This window comes from Mirounga leonina, unplaced genomic scaffold, assembly GCF_011800145.1.
Source record: "Mirounga leonina isolate KUSES-001 unplaced genomic scaffold, KU_Mleo_1.0 Mir_91, whole genome shotgun sequence".
Lineage (NCBI taxonomy): Eukaryota > Metazoa > Chordata > Mammalia > Carnivora > Phocidae > Mirounga > Mirounga leonina.
In genome coordinates, this window is record NW_023270839.1 from 18,354,909 (window position 1) to 18,377,017 (window position 22,109).

Here is a 22,109-nt window from a genome sequence, read left to right on the forward strand (position 1 = left end):
CTTAGCTGCAGGACCCGGTTTCAAGGGCGTGGGGAAACAAGGGGGGACGCATTGAGTTCCCCTAATGAAACACAAGCTATTGGAAGAACAAAAATAGGATCACGTAGGTTCTGGTAAGAGGTGGTTTTTTTGGTTTGTTTTAACTTTTTATTTTGACATAATTTCAGACTTAAAGCTGCAAGAACAGTACCAAGTGTTGCTCTGTTCTTGATTTCCGAAATGTTAACATTTTGCCACATTTACTTTGGTCCTTCTCTGTTTATATACACATATGCATCCGTATAGGTGTGTGTACATTTTGCAGAAATGTGCTCCTTGCCCCCTAAATAATTCAGTGTGTGTTTCTTAAAATGCAGGTTTTAGGGGCACCTGCCTGGCTGACTGAGTTGGTAGAGCATGCGACTCTTTTTTTTTTTTTTTTAAAGATTTTATTTATTTGACAGAGCACAAAGCAGAGGGGGAGAGAGGGAGAAGCAGGCTCCCTGCCAAGCAAGGAGCCCGATGTGGGACTCGATCCCAGGACCCTGGGATCATGACCCAGGCCAAAGGCAGCCACTCAATGGACTGAGCCACCCAGGCGTCCCAAGCATGCGATTCTTGATCTCAGGGTCGTGAGTTCAAGCCCCATCTTGGGCCTAGAGCTTAAAATAAAACAAAAAAACACAGGACTTTCTCTCACAAATGTATGGAGTACAAAAAGCTCATTGGTAAGGATTCATAGTCCACATTGCAAATAACCTTTGAGAAACTACCATTTGTCGGGGCACCTGGGTGGTTTAGTCGGTTAAACGTCTCCCTTCAGCTCAGGTCAGGATTCCGGGGTTCTGGGATCAAGCCCTGCATCGGGCTTCCTGCTCGGCCGGAGGCCTGCTTCTCCCTCTCCCACTCCCCCTGCTTGTGTTCCCTCTCTGGCTGTCTCTCTGTCAAATAAAATCTTTAAAAAAAAAAAAAAAAAACCATTTGTCAAGTGGTACTTAGCATAGTATCAGAAAATAATATCCACAGTTCTCTGAAAAGGGTTAATATTACAATACTCTCCCCTTTCAACCACCTGTTTGTGGCAAGATTTGTTTTCATATATACTTAAAACAGTATATCATAATATACTATATGCAAAAGCAGATAAGAGAATCCAGCTGTCTTTAAGTCGGACATTAAGTAATCGGTGAAAATATGCCATCTTCTCACTATTTTTGTTTTAGAAATTTTAGCCATTTTTCATAAATGTTTTTGTTAACATAAACAAGTACATTGTTTTTTTAGTGTATCAAACATTTTTTAATGTTTTAATTGTAATATCTACTGGCACATATAGATAGAATGTAAACAAAAACGGGGGGTCCTCCATAATTTCTAAGAGTATAACATCTGAGACTAGAAGTGTGAGAATTGCTAATCTGTTCTATAGATGACCTTATTTGTTTCATGAGTTACTCTCTTTTTTAGTTAAAGAAAACTTTTTTAATTTTTGTCAGCGAGAGAGAGCACAAGCAGGGAGAACGGCAGGCAGAGGAAGAAGCAGGCTCCTTGCTGAGCAAGGAACCCCCTGCAGGACTCGATCCCAGGACCCTGGGATCATGACCTGAGCTGAAGGCAGACACTTAACTGACTGAGCCACCCAGCCACCCCTTCATGCGTTACTCTATTCATATCCATTAAAGCAAAGGAAAATCTTGGCCCTTGGATTTCGTTGTCATGTCTCTTTAGTCTACATTAATATGGAACATTCTTCAGTCTTCCTTGAAGTCTTTGAGGATTTTTTTTTTAATGTTTACATTTTTTAATACAGGCCAATTTGGGGGGTCCTCAGCCTTGATTTGTCTAGTATGTGCTGAGGGTTAGATTTAGATCCAGCACCTGTGGCAGGGATCCCACAGAGTAATCCTCAGTGCCCCCCCCCCAAGAAGGCACAGGTGGTGGCTTGTTAACAGGTGATCACCCTGCTAAGTTACTCGTTTGGGAAGTTGCTTTTTTTTTTTTTTCCATTTGTAATAAGTATCTGGTGAGGCATGATTCTGACTCCATCAGTATCCTGTTTTGCATGGAACTTTACCTTTCTGGTTTTAAAGGCAAGTTCCAAGCAGAAGCTCCTGCAGCCCCTCCTGCTCTACCCAGTAATTCTTTGATGTCTTATGGATGCATTGGGAAACCTGTAGTATGAGTGACATGATTATAAATAGTAATTCTTGAAAACCCACTTGGATTTTTTTTTTTAAGATTTTATTTATTTGACAGAGATACCGAGAGCAGGAACACAAGCAGGGCGAGTGGGAGAAGGAGAAGCAGGCTTCCCACCGAGCAGGGAGCCCAATGCGGGGCTCGATCCCAGGACCCTGGGATCATGACCTGAGCCAAAGGCAGATGCTTAACGACTGAGCCACCCAGGCGCCCCCCACTTGGATATTTTTAAGTAGATTGCCTCAAGTTGAAAAAGATAACAGAATGTTGTTGTAAGTGAGGGAAAATAGCTAGTACATACACCATGATTACAGCTAGATTTAAAGAATAAAAACCAGTATGGAAACGGAGGACCTGAGGAAATATGCCAAAATGCTCATGGTAAGGATGTTTCTTAGGTTGGTGGGATTGTGTAATTTTTTTTTTTTTTAAGATTTTATTTTTAAGTAATCTCTACGCCTAATTTGGTGATCGAACTTACAACCCTGAGATCGAGTCACATGCTCTACCAACTGAACCAGCCAGCCATCCCAGGATTGTGTGATTTGTATCATTCTAGTTACAATAACCTGTTCATAGCAAAAGTTTTGAAAAAGTTCTTAAATTTCTTTTATTTATTTATTCATTCATTTGAGAGCATGAGCCAGGGGCGGGGCGTGGAGAGGGAGAAGCAGACTCCCCACTGAGTAGGGAGCCCAATCGGGGCTTGATCCGGGACTCTGGGATCATGACCTGAGCTGAAGGCAGACGTTTAACCGACTGAGCTACCCAGGCACCCCTTAAATTTCTGATATATTTATGTAACTTCTATACAGGAAGCATAAAATTTCTTCCTGCTTGAAGCATATGAGCTAAAATTGTAGTGATGCTATAACTCATTCTTTGTGCTCATTTTCCCCACCACCTTGCAGACCTCCTCACATGAAATACCTTCATGTTAACTTCTAGAAATTTGGGGCGCCTGGGTGGCTCAGTCGTTAGGTGTCTGCCTTCGGCTCAGGTGATGATCCCAGGGTCCTGGGATCGAGCCCCCCATCGGGCTCCCTGCTCCACGGGAAGCCTGCTTCTCCCTCTCCCACTCCCCCTGCTTGTGTTCCCTCTCTTGCTGTGTCTCTGTCAAGTAAATAAATAAAATCTTTTTAAAAAACCCCAAAACTTCTAGACCTTTTTTTTTCTTTTAAGTTTCATTTATTTTAGTAATCTCTACACCGAATGTGGGACTCAAACTCACAATCCTGAATTCAGGAGTCGTACATTCTGACTGAGCCAGCTAGGCACCCCCAACTACTAGACGTTTCTTAATAGGAAGAACTTGTTTTGAAATCTTTGATTAGTTCTGTACCTTTCGATTCAGGTAATGAAGATTCAAAGGTACCTTCAGAAAGAAAGAAGCCTCTCTACACAGATGGGTTTTCCAAACTTGGAAAAAGCAAAAGAAATACAAGCACTACTCCAAGTAAGTTTTACACACACACAAACAAAGTAATAGTTGGCGCTTGCAGGCTAATGCCGAATAGGCAGGGCGCAAGGACAACTAAAAGCTTGAATGCTGGACCTGGGCCCTGCATCCTCCTCCTCACTTTCTAGCTCTGAGACCAGGGGCCTCTTATCCTCAATAAACCCACTTCCTCAGCTGACAGTGGGAGTGAGTAGACTACCGATTTCATCAGGCCGATACAGACAGACCTGATGTTGCCCCTCCAGTTCCAGACCACCACCTGAAGCAATGACTGCAGTAAAGTGAATCAAATGAGTTTGTGTCCTCAGCATGGAAAAGTTATGTTTACGCTGTACCGTTAGTCTGTTAGGTGTGTCATAGTGTTATGTCTCAAAAAACAATGCACATATCTGAATTAAATAATTTATTGCTAAAAAATGCTAACCATCATCTGAGCTTTCAGCGAAGTGGTCATCTTGTTGCTGCCGGGGGGTCTTGCCTCGGTGTTGATGGGCCTCTGAGGGATGGGGGATGGTGGTTACTGAAGTTTGGGGTGTCTACGGCAATTGCTTGAAATAAGACCACAGTGAAGTGTGCCTCCGTGATCGACTCTTCCTTTCAGGAACCATTTCTCTGTAGCATGCAGTGCTATATTGACAGCATTCTACCCCCAGTAGAACTTCTTCCAAAACTGCAGTCCATCCTCTCAAACCTTGCTGCTGCTTTATCAGCTAACTTTATGGAATATTCTAAACCCTTTGCTGTCATTTCAACAGTCTTCACAGCATCTTCACCAGGAGTAGATTCCATCTCAGGAAACCACTTTCTTTGCTCGTCCGTAAGAAGCAACTCCTCATCCAGTACAGTTTTATCCTGAGATGGCAGCAAGTCCGTCACGTCTTCGGGCCCCACTTCTCATTCTAGTTCTCTTGCTGCTATTCCCACCACATCTGCAGTGACTTCCTCCACTGAAGCCTTGCACCCCTCAGAGTCATCGTTGAGGGCTGGTATCAGCTTTTTCCAAACTTCTGTTCGTGCTGATATTTTGGTTTCTTGACATGAATCACAAATGTTCTTAATGGCATCTGGAATGGTATATCTTTTCCAGAAGGTTTTCACGTTTGCCCAGGTCCATCAGAGGAATTACTATCCATGGCAGCTATAGCTTACAAAATGTATTTCGTAAATAGGACTTGAAAGTCTAAATGACTCTTTGATTCATGGGCTGCAGAATGGATGCTGTGTTAGCATGAAAACAACATTAATCTTGTACATCTCCCTCAGAGCCCTTGGGTGACCAGATGTATGGTCAATGAGCAGTCATATTTTGAAAAGAATCTTTTTTTTTCTGAGCAGTAGATCTCAACAGTGGGCTTAAAATATTCAGTAAATTATGTTGTAAACATGTGCTATCCAAGTTTTGTTGTTTGATTTATAGAACACAGGCACTGTAAGTGGTATAATTCTTAAGGCCCTAGGATTTTCAGATGGTAAATGAGCATTGGCTTCAACTTTAAGTCACCACCTGCATTAACCCCTAACAAGAATTAGCCTGTCCTTTGCAGCCAGGCATTGACTTCTCTGTAGCTATGAAAGTCCTAGATGGCATCTTGAAATAGAAGCTGTCTCATCTACATTGAAAATCTATTGTTTAGTATAGTAACCACCTTCATTAAAGATCTAGCTCTTCTGGGTAACTTGCTGCAGCTTCTACATCAGCACTTGCTGCTTCACTTTGTACTTTTATGTCCTGGAATAAACATGAACCTCATGGACCAACTTCTGGTAGCTTCCAACTTTTTTCTGCAGCTTCCCGAACTTCTTCAGCCTTCATAGAATTGAACAGCATTAGGGCCTTGCTCTGGATTAGGCTTTGGCTTAAGGGAATGCTGTGGCTGGTTTAGTCTATCCAGACCACTCACACTTTCTCCGTATCAGCAATAAGGCTGTTTTGCTTTCTTGCCATTCATGTGTTCACTGGAGTAGCACTTGTCCTCTCCTTCATGAACTTTTCCTTTGTGTTTATAACTTAGCTAACGTGTCCTAGTTTTCGGCCTATCTTGGCCTTTACCGTGCCTTCTTCACCAAGCTTAATCATTTCTAGCTTTTGATTTAAAGTGAGAGACATGCAACTCTTCACTTCACCTGAAGACTTAAAGGCCACTGTGGGAGCAGTCGAACACACAGCACTTACTAACTTTGCCAGCTTATTTGGGCACTGCTTGCGATGCCCCAAAACCATTTCCGTAGTCAAATCAAAGATCGCTGATCATAGATCACCATAGCAAATATGTAACAATAAGGAAAAAGTTGGAAATATTGCAGTAATTACCAAAATGTGATACAGAGACATGAAGTGAGCCAATGCAGTTAGAAAGATGGCTCTTGACAGGGTTGCAAGAAACCTTCAATTTATAAAAAGAAACAAAAAGAAACAAAAAAAACCAGTATCTCAAAGTGCAGTAAAAGAAGGTATGCTTGAGACTATTTTTCTACCTCTGATCACCTAACCTAGCAACCAGGACATGGCACAGTAAATCTCTGAGAATGGATGTCTATAAAGTACTTGGTACAATGTCCACCTTGTAATTTTTTTTCTTAAGTACTCTCTACCCCCAACACAGGGCTTGAACTCACGATCCCAAGATCAAGAGTCACATGCTCTACTGACTGAGCCAGCCAGCCCCTAAATTTTTTTTTCAGTAATAAGTTTAAGGGATTCCATATCTAAACATGTAATTAATTGTTCTATATTGCCTGGTACATAGAATGTTGAGTGTTATATATTTATAGTACTTAGAATGCTGCTCAGCATATATTAGAAATATATATAATAGTTCATTAGAATTTTAATTTTTAAAAATTCAACTTCAATTATTTTTTAAAGATGTTATTTATTTGACAGAGACACAGCAAGAGAGGGAACACAAGCAGGGGGAGTGGGAGAGGGAGAAGCAGGCTTCCCGCAGAGCAGGAAGCCCGATGCGGGGCTCGATTCTAGGACCCCAGGATCCTGACCTGAGCCAAAGGCAGACGCTTAACAACTGAGTCACCCAGGCGCCCCTCAATTTTTTTTTTTTTAAGACACATTTATTCAGTATCATGATCAGACCATTACATTTAGCAATCAACCACATGGGTACAAAATAAAAATCTACATTAAAACCCTTTGTTGGAATGCTTTACACTTTCCACAGAACAGAAACTAAAATAACCTGTTATACAATTAGTCCTCAGTTTTTGCCCATACACATGAGCATTGTCTAAAACATGTCTTCTTTGCAGCAGGTGGGCCCTGCCACCACTGTGCTTGGCTGAGTTCACAAATCTGTTGTAACCTGTAGCTTTCCTCTCACTTCTCTGGCTCTCCTCTCCTGCTAAGCTGTGTTTCCTGGCAGTAATTAAAACCTCCTGCCACGGCCGTAGCTCCTGCTGCTGCTGGAACCACCACAGCCACCTTGGTTTCATGGTTTGGCAAAGTATTGGCCTCCACCACCATGGGGGCCAGAGCATCTGCCTCCAAAATTTCCTCCAAATCCAAAATCTGAGGATTGATTGTTGTAATTGCCAGAATCATCATAACTTCCACCACCTCCAAAGTTGCTTCCATCATTACCAAATTTGTTATGGCCATCCCCACTGCCACCATATCCACCACCACCTCGACTGCCACCAAAGCCACCTCGACCACTGAAGTGTCCTCCACAACCAAAGCTATCATTCCCACCAAAACCACCTCCACGACCACCACCAAAGTTTCCAGAACCACTTTGACCTCTTTGGCTGGATGAAGCACTAGCCATCTCTTGCTTAGATAGGGCTTTCCTTACTTCACAGTTGTGGCCATTCACAGTATAGTATTTTTGAATGACAGTCTTGTCTACAGAGTCATGGTCATCAAATGCTACAAAAGCAAACCTCTCTTTTTGCCACTGCCTCGGTCAGTCATGATCTCGATCACTTCAATTTTCCCATACTGTTCAAAATAATCCCTTAGATGATGTTCTTCAGTGTCGTCTTTAATGCCACCAACAAAAATCTTTCTCACAGTTAAGTGGGCACCACATCTTTGAGAATTTTCTCTTGGGACAGCCTTCTTTGGTTCCACAACTCTTCCATCCACATTGTGTGGCCTTGTATTCATGGCTGCATCCATCTCCTCCACAGTGGCATACGTGACAAACCCAAAACCTCTGGAGCACTTGGTGTTTGGATCTCTCATTACCACACAGTCCGTAAGCATTCCCCATTGCTCAAAATGGCTTCTCAGACTCTCATCGGTTGTTTCAAATCTCAAACCTCCGATGAAGAGCTTCCGCACCTGTTCAGGCTCTTTGGGAGACTCTGACTTAGACATGACAGCGGTGGGAGGGGAGACTTTAACGATGCTTACTCGGCAGCATCCACGGGCAGAAAGGACTCAATTATTTTTTTAAAGTAATCTCTACACCCAACATGGGCTTGAACCCACAAACCCAAGATCAAGAGTCACACACTCCTCCGACTGACCAGCTAGGCCCCCCAGAAATATTCTTAATCAGAATAGCGCAGAGCAGGGATCAGCAAACTCCTGCCAACCCTGGCCTGTCTTAAAACCCTTAAGCTAAGAATGGTTTTTACAGTTTTAAAGGATTGTCTAAAAAAAGAGAGATTATACCATATGTGGCCACAAAGATGAAATAAAACATTTACTGTCTGACCCTTAACAGGAAAGGTTTGCCAATCCTTGGTATAAAGCTTTCTAAGCATTATAAAATGTCAAATTTATGATTAAGTAAAGGCCATTTGATTAATTGGTGAGGGGAAAGGACAAATCTGTTCATTCTTATTCTGTGGACTAAACCACAGTTAGCAGTGAAATGGACAGAGGAGAGATGATAAATGTTTGATAGTTGATAAGATGAATATACTTTGTCCCTGAGTTTCCACAAACTGAAAGATACAAAATGGAAGTTTTAGCAAAGATGATGTTTGATCCCTGAATGTCAGGGATGCAGAGAGGAGAATAAGTATTAACAGAAAGACAAAGGGAAGGTGAATAAATGGATTTGTCTTGCTATTAATTGTCATATTTTGGGGAACATTCCAGACTTTAAGAAGCTTCATGAGGCTCGTTTTAAGGAAATGGAGTCCATTGATCAATATATTGAGAGAAAAAAGAAACATTTTGAAGAACACAATTCATTTAATGAACTGAAGGTATGCTGATAAAATTATGTGTTTTGGGTTTTTTCGTTTTTTTTTTTAAAGATTTGTTTATTAGAGCAAGCATGAGCAGGAGGGGCAGAGGGAGAGGGAAAGAGAATCCCAAGCAGACTCTGAGCTGGGCGTGGAGTCCAACTCCGGGCCTGATCTCAAGACACTGATCACAGCTTGACCAAAACCAAGAGTCAGATGCTCAGATGTGCCACCCAGGTGCCCCTAAAATTATGTTCTTACTGGGACTGAACTATGTGATTTTATGTTTTGTTTTGTTTTTTAAGATTTAATTTGAGGGATGTCTGGGTGGCCCAGTCGTTAAGCGTCTGCCTTTGGCTCAGGTCACGATCCCAGGGTCCTGGGATCAAGCCCCTCATCGGGCTCCCTGCTCGGTGGGAGGCCTGCTTCTCCCTCTCCCACTCCCCCTGCTTGTGTTCCCTCTCTCGCTTTGTGTCTCTGTCAAATAAATAAAATCTTAAAAAAAAAAAAAGATTTTATTTATTTGAGAGAGAAAATGAGATGGCACTAGCAGGGGGAGCGGTAAAGGGGGAAGTAGGCTCCCCTCTGAACAGGGAGCCTGATGCAGGGCTCGATCCTAGGACCCCGGGATCATGACCTGAGCCAAAGGCAGATGTTTAACCAACTGAGCCACCCTGGTGCCCCGAATTATTTGATTTTAATGTCAATACCTTAGCTAATACAGCCAGCTTTCTATTCTGCCAGTGGAACGGATTTGAGTTTAATATATCTTTATTATCTGAAATTGCTTCCCCCACCATAAGAATTTTCAGAACCCTCAGAATAAAATCGGGAGTCCTCACTATAAAGAACTAATTCCAAAATGCCAGTAAGTTGTTCTTTTCTCAGGCTTCACACATGGTGCTTATTACTTATGTTGAGGCTAGACTGATTATGGGTGAAGCCATTTTCTTTCTCTCTCACCTAAAGGAAAAAGGAACGAGTTGCACTGGCCAACTTAGGGGCTATCTGCTAACTGAGCTCCTGGGGGCCCTTCAGTCCAGGTCCTGCCTGACTCAAAGTCCCTTCGAATAAGAAAAGGGGAGGAAATCAGCCCCACGGTTGAAATAGAGCACTGAGTTGACAACATCCTGTTATTACCTTACTTGGTCTCTGGTGTTCAAGGGGTGCCACATAGAGTACTGGGGAATATTTATTTTAGAATTTCATAATACATTCCATGTGCTTATTTTTCAAAAAGACTTGGAGGCAGTCTTTGGTATTATAACACATAATATAAGTTGGTTTGAAAGGGGCAGAATATGAGCACTGTTAGCAGGGACGGTATCTGCTGTGTCAGTTGAGTTTCACATTTTCTGATACAAATCCCAACACAGAAACACACTAGGTGACAAGTTCTAAATATATATTTTTTAAAAACATACACCATAAGCTTCTTAGCAAGAAGCTGAATCTAGAGTAGTAACATTCACTTGAACTCTTTATAAAGCCACTGCTAACCTCATTGAAGACACCGTTTATCAACCAGCTGACAGCGACAAAGCCAAGCCGTGGCATTTGAAGGCTGCAGACTGGTCCGACAGCTCAGGTGGAGAATCAGAGAAGACATACTCAGTATGCCCATAATAATGCTTGCTTAAATATTAGCAAGGGCTAGGCATCACTCTGCTGACAGCTGAATACCTGGACAAGAGGCCCATGCTGATGATTTACAGGAAGTAGACCTCTAGTTTCTTTTTGTCTTCTTCTTTTTCCTTTTTTTTGCATGAAAATGAGCTAGGAGTAAATATGCCTGCAAGCAGGGCCACTCATTTTCCTTACCATGAAACTGAGTCTACTTAAATACGTGATTGAAAGTCAAGTTTTCTATACTACATAATACGGGTGAGTTAAAGGCAAAAATTAGGGCAGAACAAGTGCCTCAACCATAAACTTGAGTGTAGCTCTGAAGATGTGTTAAATAATGATTAGGTTATCTTATTTTTCCCAATACCCCACCTGAATGAATTTAGTTCTAAAATCACCCCCACTCCCCACTAAGGAATAGATCAGATGGGTTATTTGGTATGATCTATTTGGAAATTGAAAAATAAAAAATTACAGTGACTTCACCATAGCTAATAGGAAGTTTTTCTTGACAGCTGACATGTTTTGGGATTGGTCATTGGACAGTGTTAGATCATAATAAATAAGCAGAGATCTTAGAATCATCTTGGCCACGACCTGTCTCTCCTTGACTTTCATTAGAACAGGGAGACCGATTTGATTTAGTTGCCAAATGGTCCTCTATAAGCATCAGAAACACAGCACCCCAAGATGCCGCTTTATCTTGCCAACAGTGGGAATGATGAATTTTTTAAATCTTTATTAATATAATATGAAAAAATCCCAATTGAGTTGGCATTTCTTTGATCACTATATGTTTATGTGTTGTTATTGGCTGGGGTTTTTTGTGAATTTGCTTTTTCTTAATTTTTACTCATCTATTAGCCATTTATGTTAATGCTATATATTCTATATTATAAATGCTTTCCTTCAGTTTATCTTTTAACTATATTAGTGGTGTCTTTTGTCTTATGAAAGATTTTTTTCTTAATTTTATCCAGCTTTTCCTTTTAAGGGTCTGCGTGGTTTTTTTGGTTTTTTTTGTCACACCCTGCCTGTTTCAAGATCATAAAAATAAGCTCTTATATTTATTTGTACTGCTTTTATTATTTTCACCTATATTTAATCCTTAACCGACTTTTGTATATGGTATGATTGAGCTCTTTGCTTTGTTAGGATTGAACAGATTTTTATTGCTAAAAGAGAGGAATTGTTTACATACATTGCTAACAAAACAAGTTAGTATGGCTTACCTGAAAAAAAGTTAGATGGATATGAGCTAGTAGACTCATTTCTGCATTGTAAATAGTTCAGAACAAAGATGCAGGGTTGGTCCTGACACCAAGTGAACTGTGAGGAGACACAGCATGGAAAGTGGGAATCTTGGGGGAAAGACAGAAGGCAGCATAAAAAGTGTGATTAAATAGAACAGTGTGCTTAAATACATATAACCTGGGCTCCCACCTCATGGTATAGATGTGCATTTACTAACTATTTTAGTAAGTTTTAACTTTGTGTCACAGTAGAATCTCTTCTGCTTGTATGTTGAGAAGTTGATATAATTCTCGGAGTGCTTGTATTTCCTATGATATAATCAGAATTTTTCTGTCTTTTGGCTTAGCCTTGTCAATTTCAGTAATCCCACCACTGTTGTACCTTTAACAAAGTTGTGTTTCTTTTACTTACAAGAGCTTAAACCAGTGATAGGAAGACACTGTTATTCTTTGTGCCCTGACAATATCTAAAAAATGATAACCTAAGTGGACCCTCCCCAGCCATTTCAAAGGGAGGGTTTCCCTCCCTCCCTCTTGTTTTTTTTGTTTGTTTTTGTTTTTAAAGAAACTTCAAGAATCCATGGAGGGGGTTGTAGGGGCAGGGGTGGAATTATTTGTAGATTCCATGTGCTAATTACATAATAGGTGGTTCTCTGAGTTTGTATTTAATAAATAGCTTATCAGGGGACGCCTGGGTGGCTCAGTTGGTTAAGCGGCTGCCTTCGGCCCAGGTCATGATCCCAGGGTCCTGGGATTGAGTCCCACATCAGGCTCCTTGCTCAGCAGGGAAACTGCTTCTCCATCTCTCTCCCTCTGCTTGTGCTCTCTGTCAAATAAATAAAATCTTTAAAAATAAATAAATAAATAAATAGCTTATCATGTTCTCAAAGATACTATATGTCCAAGAGAAGCTGTTGATCCTCCCTTTCTCGCCACAGTGGACTTTTAAACCACATTCTTTTTTTTTTTAAGATTTTTATTTATTTGTCAGCACAAGCAGGGGGAGCAGCAGAGGGAGAGGGAGAAGCAGGCTCCTCACTGAGCAAGAAGCCAGATGCAGGACTCGATCCCATGACCCTGGGATCATGACCTGAGCCGAAGGCAGATGCTTAACGACTGAGCCACCCAGGCGCCCCTTAAGCCACATCCTTTAGTCAGAAAATACCTGGGTTCATGGCAAGCTGGGAAAGGCTCTCTGTAACACAGGACTCAGCACAACCAGAAGTTACTCCTAACTCGGTCACCATAGCAATACAGGTGCCAGGAACTGCCCTGCCCACCTGGCAGGTAGGAAGATGAGGCGGCACTGAGAAGGAAAGATAACGGGGGGTTAAAAGTGGGGATGGAACAAGGGCATGAACGGGGCTGCTGTGGAGACAGTGCTAAGAAGCCCAGCTTGAACATGGTGCCGTGTCTTTCTGCAGAAGCAGCTGGTCACCAAGGGAATGGTGGTGACTCCAGTTCCTCTCCGGGGAAGGCTCCCCGCGGCTTGCACTCCCACCAGCCAGCGCCGCTCGCAGGGCCAGCCCCTGGGCACTGCAGGCCGGAGCACCTTGTGTGGGAAGGGCTCCGCCAAGCGATCCGTCCTCTCGGCTACTAAAATGAACGTCAGGTAAGAAGAGCTCCAAAATGTAATCAAGTACAAGGTCTCAAAGCTTTACTGCTTCCTGTACATTTCAGGCGGGCGACATCAAATATGTTTTAATGTTGATGAAAAAGAAGGCAAAAGAGGATCAGAATGGAGAGAAAATAAATGGATGGTTTTTATAAGCTGTAATCTTTTTTCTTTAAATTTGCGTTGAGTTTTTTTATCAAACTTCTCTAAGCTCACATTTGGTTCGTAAGTAAAGATAGAAGGTACATACGGATATTCATTTTATTAGTTTAATGTATGCCTATAAAGACATGTAAAGAGAAATTTTTCCATTGACTTAAATGTAAAGTTGAGCTAAATTCCTACAGAAAATATCTCGATGCAGTGAACTTAATTGACACGTCCTAAAGTGTAACTTTTGTAACGCACTGGGTACAGTTACCCAGGCCCCATTGACCCCTCTATTTTCTTTGCTTGTACTTCTCCTGACACAGGGTAGCCCCCAATTATAACTATCCCAGAGGTGAAGATCTTCAGGCTCCTTTAATATAGAAAAAAAAAATTTTTTTTTTAAATATTTTATTTATTTGACAAAGAAAGACACAGCGAGAGAGGGAACACAAGCAGGGGGAGTGGGAGAGGGGGAAGCAGGCTTCCCGCGGAGCGCGGAGCAGGGAGCCCGATGCAGGGCTCGATCCCAGGACCAACCCTGGGGTCATGGCCTGAGCCGAAGGCAGACGCTTAATGACTGAGCCACCCAGGCACCACTAAGATTTTTTTAAGTAACCTCCACACCCAGTGTGGGGCTTGAACCCACAACCCTGAGGTCAAGAGTCGCATGTTTACCAACTGAGCCAGCCAGGCACCCCTCTTCTCTTTTTAAAGGGCGTTTGCAGCATCTAACAGTGTTGGTGCCTGGTAACACTTCCCCAACACATGTAATTATCTGATGTAGTTTTTAGAGCTTAAAAACGCCCTTAAGTTTGGAACTCTATTTATTGAGTTAGCGTGGAGTCTGAGGAACCTCTCCATGGCAGTTCGGACTGTATGTAAGAGTACTGAGGAACACCATGGTCGGGGTGACTCCTCGCCCCACTGCAGTGTTCACAGCAGCCTGGACTTCACCTAACATGCAGTTGTCTTAACCGGGTTGTACGGTATTCCATAATAATTTTGGGTCCTGATACAGGATCCCTACCACATTTTAGTTTTAAGTCCAGAAGTTCTCTTCTGTTAACCCCATCACCACCACCATCATGTACATTTATGTCTGTCCTTCCCGAATTTCACTGAATCTAAGACACCATCAATTGGAGACTCACCATTATTTTATGAACCACTAAGAAAAATCATTGCCAACTATAATGTGTTACTAATTATGAAACCTATCCCAATTTCAGATGTTAAAATGCATAAAAAATATGCATCATAATCAGTGGAATAAATTTATGGCAATTTGCTAGGAGAATGGGCTTATGTACCATTTAAATGAATGACCATCTACTAGGAAGACGTAAGATCCATTCCCATATTTAGCATAGCAGTGTCCTGTTCACTGATTGGCCATCACCAGGAGGAGAAAGAGGGGAGTGCTTAGAGTACCTCCTAAACTGTAATTTGAGCCCCAAAGGCATTTCCTTGGAGCTCTACCTTGTTCTGCCATTGGCCAAGACAAGGAAAGCAGAGAAGACAAAACCATATTTTACAAATCAAGTGCTGTAAAATGTTTATTCTGCAAAAAAGGTTCCTTCACATAACAAGTACATATCGAGCCCTTTCACTGCTTGGGGATGGGCAGGTGGTTTTGCTTGTATGCTTGATATAAGTTACTCTTCACACAAACACTCGCGTTTGGTACTCCACTGTCCTGTTCAGGTTTTCAGCTGCTACCAAAGATAATGAGCATAAGCGTTCACTGACCAAGACTCCAGCCAGAAAGTCTCCACATGTGACCATCCCTGGGAATACCCCAGAAGGCCAGGCTGTGCTCGGGACAGACAAGTTAAAGACCACAAATGGAAATTCTGCTTCTGGTAAAACAAAAGAAAAAACTCCGGTTCATCTTTAAGCCATCTAACCTCCTGAAATTATTAAGTGTATTTGTTTACTTAAAACCTCTCCATAACTATAAAAGCAAAAGCAAAAATTTCACCATAGCATAGTTTTCATTTTATATTGGTGAGGAAAATGCCAGAGACACAAACAAAAAACTGGTATCTGCCTGAGGACTCCATCTTATCTGTAAGGAGTCCTAAGATGGTGACCCTCCCTGAAGATCATTCGGTCCTTCTTAGACTCAGGGATTAGGAGGAGGATCACAGTATTCATTACAGCCTCTGATTGGTCCTCCAGGACTGAAACTAATAGGATCCCAGAGTTTGTGGGATAAAGGCCACACTATGGACTAGATTTAGGATCCCAGAGTTTGTGGGATAAAGGCCACACTATGGACTAGATTATGTAAGCCAGAATAAGCTATATATATGGATACTCTGCTACACATGGCCTACTTAATCATCACCTACAATCATTAGGTGGTTTTCAAAAGAATACTGCAGTAGCAGTACAAAGTTTAAAAAATATATATATATAACGAGCAGATTGAGGCCTATATTAGAACTGAGTGTGTCACAATTCTCCTGAGAGTCCTATCGAATACATGAGGCAAGAGCCTTGATCGCATAGAAAGGCTCACCAACTCCTGAGACTAGAGCAATCCAGTAGGGGCTTCAGAACAGTGTCAGTAATAATCTGTGTGGAGTCGATGAGGGTTTCTTCATACCTTAAAGACAGAAGAGTGAGGCTGACAGCTACATTTTAAGCGAGTCCAGATGTGGGAATAGTAATTTTATGTGATTCTTCCTCTAAATGAGCTCTCTCATTCCCAGCTTAGCCCTTAATCTTAACGCCACCAGCAAGCAAACATTCCACGTAACCTTCTAAATCTTCCTATAGTAAGGCAAGAAAGGGGCCTGGACAGAGGGCAGTGCCACAAATGGAGTGGACTTGCCTAAGATAGGACGGTGTTATTTTACAGAGAGCTGGGGTCACTGAGTAGACCACTTACCTCATAATGAGGAAGGACTCACAAATGTTCACAGATAACAACATGAGGCAGAAACTAAATGCTTACCATATTGTGAGCTTTCTCATGGTAATTCAGGGGTGTGCCCAGTTGGGATGGGATAGTTTTTTCCCCCAACCATCAGATATGAATCTTATGTAAAGGAAATCAAATTGTATGATTTTTTTTTCCTATGATTTGCTTCGTTCACTCAGTTTAATGTTTCAAGAATCACCCATATTGATAAATGAGCTATAAAATTTGTTCATTTTCACTGGTATGGATATACTTCAATTTGTGTTTTACTGGTCATTGACTACGTGAGTATTTCCAGCTTTTGTTGTTTCAGTGGTCATGACCATTATTAACCACGTCTCCTGTACACGTGTGAGAGCTTCTCTAGAGCTCGGAGGGACTGGGGTGTAGCGGGTCTGCAGTTACTGGACAGGCTGAATTGTACCTATTGAAACTCTGCTCGGCATGGTGGACAGCCCGTGTTCCCCTCCCTGCCGGCACCAGATAGCCACACAATGGGATCACTTTCAAACAGGGGTTTTGTGCTTTTCTCATTGAACCAAGTGGCCCTAGATTTTGGTTGCTTATTCATATATATACACGCAAGTGCTGATATTCGACAATAGCCTGAGTACAGCCTGTGATGGGAAAGAATTAATAAAATGTGCCCAATATATGGTGCCAACTGGCAAAAATTTGGCTTACTGAGTCCTGTCACTCTGGTATATTTATGATACAAAAATTCACATTTTTAAATAAATGCTTTTATAAATAAAAACCAGAGCCACAAATCTTTTCATTTATATATGATGAGGTTCCTTGCAGGCTTTATATCTGTATGACTGAAAATGTTACTACTAACATATTATTAAAGGGTAAATATCAGGGACATGGCCTGAACATTTACCCATCAATTATTTAAACAGGATTTTCAACTCCCAGGTGACTCTAGGAAATAACCTAATCCTGAGACTGGAGAACTACTCACAAGGGAAGCAAGTCTCAGTGGTTAGCTTTCCTTAGTTATTCTTTTCTCCCTTTCCCTTTTTAAACCTTCATGTTTGAGACTGTCCATAGAGATCATATTTTTAAGACTGAGAAATGGTACTTCAACAAAAAACTGTATAGGCCTTTTTTTTTTTTTCCCTAATTAAGCCCTGGGGTTTTGTTTCTTGGTTTCATAGTTGTTACCCCATTCAAATTGACAACTCAGGCAGTACAGACTCCAGTCTCCAACAAGAAGCCAGTGTTTGATCTCAAAGCAAGTCTGTCTCGTCCCCTCAACTATGAGCCACACAAAGGTACGTGCAGACGTTCTGAGATACAAGATGTGCCAAAGACTTAGGATTAAGTAGTTCTACATCTGAGGATGTGAAAAATTCTAGTGCCTCAATGGAAAGCCATACTTGGCCACCTAGAATTTCTTCCCCCTGGGTCCACATGACCCATGATTTAAAAGACTGTCCACTAAGCAAATACTAAATAATCAATTCACTTACATTTTTGTTAATCAAAGATATAACTTCTAATCAGTGTTACAGCAAAGAAATAATAAAATTTCAGGCAAAATCAAGAAACTTGGAAATTGGTCTGTGGGCAAATGAATATTTTCTTTACTACTTTCAAAGGATCCCAGGCTGGAATCCACCTGTCCAACAACCTGGGACATTTACTGGCTATATAAATGCCCATATAAATTGGGCCTATATTAAAGTATCTGTATATCCATTTAAAATACCAACTCTAAAAACAAAAACAACCAATACTTCATGTGATCTTTCAGTAATTCTAGAATTGCTTTTTTTTTTTTTTTTTTTTTTTTTTAAGATTTGTCAGCACAAGCAGGGGCAGCGGCAGGTATATGGAGAAGCAAACTCCCCACTGAGCAGGGAGCCCGACGTGGGACTTAATCCCAGGACCCCGGGATCATGACCTGAACCTAAGGCAGATGCTTAAGGGACTGAGCCACCCAGGCATCCCTAGAATTGCTTTAAAACAGTAAGAATTCCTGGGATGCCTGGGTAGCTCAGTTGGTTAAGCATCCGACTCTTGATTTCAGTTCACGACATGATTTCAGGGTCATGAGACTGAGCCCGCACCAGGCTCTGTGCTCAGTGCAGAGTCTGCTTGAGATTCTTTCTCCCTCTCCCTCTGCAACTCCAGGACGTGTGTGCACACATGCTCTCTTTCTATTAATAAATCTTAAAAAAAACCAAAACTTATTTTTAGAGGAAAAAAATACGATTTATATCATTTATATTTGTGGAATAGGAATTAAACTAATAGAAATATGGTGGCAAATGTCTATAAAGTATAAATATTGATAGCAAGCAAATAGCCTCAGATGAAGAGAATAAAATTGGGAATGTAAGTAGAAGAATCTTCTTAAATCTTTGTCTCTCCTAAACTAGGCAAGCTGAAACCATGGGGTCAATCTAAAGAAAATAATTCTCTGAAGGAGCATGTAAACAGAGTTAGCTTCCACAAGAAAACTTACAAACAACCTCCTCTCCAGACTAGGTGAGTACATAATTATCCAGTTCTATAGTAATTTTAATTTTGAAAGACTATAAAAGCAAAGCCTCTGAGGTAGAGAGGTTCAGTAATAGCGGTGTTTAAGGAAAGGGTAGTCGGGGAATCACATAAAACTTCCTGAAGATACATGTGCCTAGGCGCCCCCTCCCCCCCCGTGGTTTTTAATTCAGGAATTGGGAGGCGAGGCCCAAGCAGCTGCATGGTTTCCGAAGCTCCACAGGTGATACAGAAGAGTACCATGTTCTCACAGGACCTACCAGCCCAAACAGTGTACCTGGATATCCCTCCAGGCGCCAATCCAAGGGCCCAAGTGTAAATTCTTCAACCCCAGGGAAACCAGGCTTATTAGGCTTCAAGGCCCTACCCAGAAGAAATCCCCAGATGATCCTTACAGGCTTCCTTCTGTGTGAAAACCAAAGCCAGAGCTTGCTGTGGGCTATAGCTGGTCCTGGTTGAGTTGATTCCCTGCATGAAACCATCCTGATACAGGATTACCCATCATGTGACTTGCCTATATCCAGCTGCCACCAAGACATTTACTAACTATATTTGCTATTAAGATTGTTAACATAGGGGCGCTTGGCTGGCTCAGTCAGAAGAGCATGGGACTCTTGATCTTGGGGTTATGAGTTTGAGCCCCACATTGGGTGTAGAGAGTACTTAAAATCTTTAAAAAAAAAAATCATTTGACAGAGACACAGCAAGACAGAGGGAACACAAGCAGGGGGAGTAGGAGAGGGAGAAGCAGGCTTCCCGCGGAGCAGGGAGCCTGATGCACGGGGCTCAATCCTGGGACCCTGGGATCATGACCTGAGCCGAAGGCAGACTGAGCCTTCAACTGCGCCACTCAGGCGCCCCCCCCCTTTTTTTTTTTAACATAAACCTAGCCTTCCCCCACCCCTCCTACCAATCCCCGATCCCTTCCAGAAACATACAGTGGCTTAGGTCAGCAGACCCTAGTTCTAGCACTTCACCAGACTATAGGATTTTTGAGCTGACATCTGATTTCCAAAGGTAGAGATTTCTCATTTAAAACAAATTAAGGAAGGCACTTGGGTGGCTCAGCTGTTAGGCGTCTGCTTTCGGCTCAGGTCATGATCCCAGGGTCCTGGGATCGAGCCCCGCATTGGGCTCCCTGCTCCACGGGGAGTCTGCTTCGCCCTCTCCCCCTGCTTGTGTTCCTTCTCTTGCTGTGTCTCTGTCAAATAAATAATAAAATCTTTTAAAAATATATATATATATAAACAAATTAAGGTACCGAGGTGCCTTTTGTTCCAGTTCCATGCTTAATTTTAGAATGCTACATTAACATTAAAAGGAAAATACCACTTTCTAGCCCTTTAACACAAGTGACTTAAGAGATGTGGCTTCCATAGACAGCCCACTAGCTAGAGCACAGTGTCCTATAAGAGTGTGTTTTGTACAAGTATACTGGATTTCGGTTTAAGCTTGGACATTAGTCTGACAGGTACTTAAAGTGGACTTTTGTGGAGCTTCACTAGACCCTAATGTGTACCTGTCCCCCTCTTTAGGGAGGAAAAACGGAAACAACATGAGCAAAGACGGAAGGAGAAGAAAGCAAAGGTTTTAGGAGCTCGAAGAGGACTCATTATGGCTGAAGATTAATTTTTTAACATCCTGTAAACAGTATTTTATTCTGAACCCTTTCTTTATTGTAAATATTTTTCTACTGTCTTTCCCACTTTAGTCAAAAGACTTTTTTCTGCTCTTTGTGTTCACTATCTACGTAGTGTTGGTGGTTCTCTTCACATACTACATCCCTGGAAAGTTGTTATTGACCTTAAAGCTCACAAATTCTTTGAAATGGTTTTTATCTAAGTCTCTGTACAATTCAGTTTTCTAATGAGACTCATCCTATAGATTCTTGACCTAGATTTTTAATGTCAAGTTCCCTCTGCTGACAGAACTGGAATCCTCTTCCAGACAGAAGCATTAACCTGATGGTAGGTAGTTCTACCACAACCTTTAGTAGAACCTAAACCACTAACAAGCTGAGAAAGCCACCTCATCCTCCTCCAGAAGATCGAGTCGTCTTAATGAAACAGGGAACCAAATGGGTTGGTAATGGCGTAAATATTCTACCTAGGTGAAGTGTTTTGTTACCTATGCACATTTGTTCCAATCACTTGATGGAATAGCCCTCTGTCACTCACTATATTCTTAAAAACTCTATAGCTCATTCTAGCCTTAAAAATATACAGGGTCATACTGAAATCTGAGGATTGCTGCTGCAAGGATTAATATGGTCTGTCAGAGTTACATCTTACTTTATGGAAAAGACTAGGGTTGCTTAGCCTCCTAGCCATGTTTGTTGCACCTCAGTGGAGCTTCAGAGCTTTGTACTGTTTAAGATTTTCATAAATGTTTTCTCATGGTGGTAGATTCTTTGTAAATAAATTCATGATTGAGTTGACCAGCTAAGATTAAGAAGTTTACTTATACTCTGTTCATCCTGTCCTGACCACCTCTTCTCACCCTAAGAAATGACCATGTTTTCCTCTTGTATTTTTCACAGCACATGTCCAACTCTGTTATACTTACTGTTAAACATACACGAGCCCACAGAACATTGGCATACTCCCGGGTGCTGAATAAACCCAGATTTTGCTATTGAGAAGCAGAGATCACATCAATTAAACCAGCATCAAATAAACTGCAGCTAGAAAGGCAAAATGATCTAATCATTTTGGAAAACAGGTTGATGGCTTCTTAAATATGTCTACCACATTACCCAACAATGGCATGGGTCACATTGACGCACATGACCTTCTACTCCTAGGTATATACCCAAGAGAAAGAGAAGCACATGTCCACACAAGAACTTCTAGGCAGATATTTACAGGAATATTATTCATTGTAGCCAAAAAGTAGAGAACATCCAGCTGTCCATTAATAAATTAAAAATGATGCACTAAAAAGGAATTAAGTATTAATAAAATGTTACAAGATGGATGAATCTCACAGATATTATGCTAAGTGAAAAGAACCAGACATAAAAGGTCACATATGATTCTCTTTGTACAACATATCCAGATAAGCTAAAACTATGGAGAAAGTAGAGCAGTAGATACCTGGGGGTGGGGGTGTTAAGGTTACTTCTAGGACAGATAGAAATTTTCTAAAATTAGCTTGTGATAAAGCTGACAAGTCTGTGAATATATTAAAAATCACTGAATTGCATAGCAATCTCCTTTCCTTAAATGATGG

General features: G+C 41.5%; 1 protein-coding gene across 6 annotated transcripts in view; it reads left to right on the forward strand.

The window, feature by feature from the left end:
* Positions 1–21,315, forward strand: part of NUSAP1 (nucleolar and spindle associated protein 1) — a 74,111-nt gene extending 52,796 nt beyond the window's left edge. For all 6 annotated transcript variants that reach the window (XM_034994142.1, XM_034994144.1, XM_034994139.1 and 3 more), the window contains 7 exons: positions 3,533–3,634; positions 8,706–8,815; positions 13,098–13,285; positions 15,143–15,300; positions 17,531–17,647; positions 18,758–18,866; positions 20,414–21,315. In XM_034994142.1, coding sequence (XP_034850033.1) covers positions 3,533–3,634; positions 8,706–8,815; positions 13,098–13,285; positions 15,143–15,300; positions 17,531–17,647; positions 18,758–18,866; positions 20,414–20,507 — 878 coding nt within the window. In that variant the 3' untranslated portion in view covers positions 20,508–21,315. The remainder of the gene's footprint in view (positions 1–3,532; positions 3,635–8,705; positions 8,816–13,097; positions 13,286–15,142; positions 15,301–17,530; positions 17,648–18,757; positions 18,867–20,413) is intronic.
* The last annotated feature ends 794 nt before the right edge of the window (positions 21,316–22,109 follow it).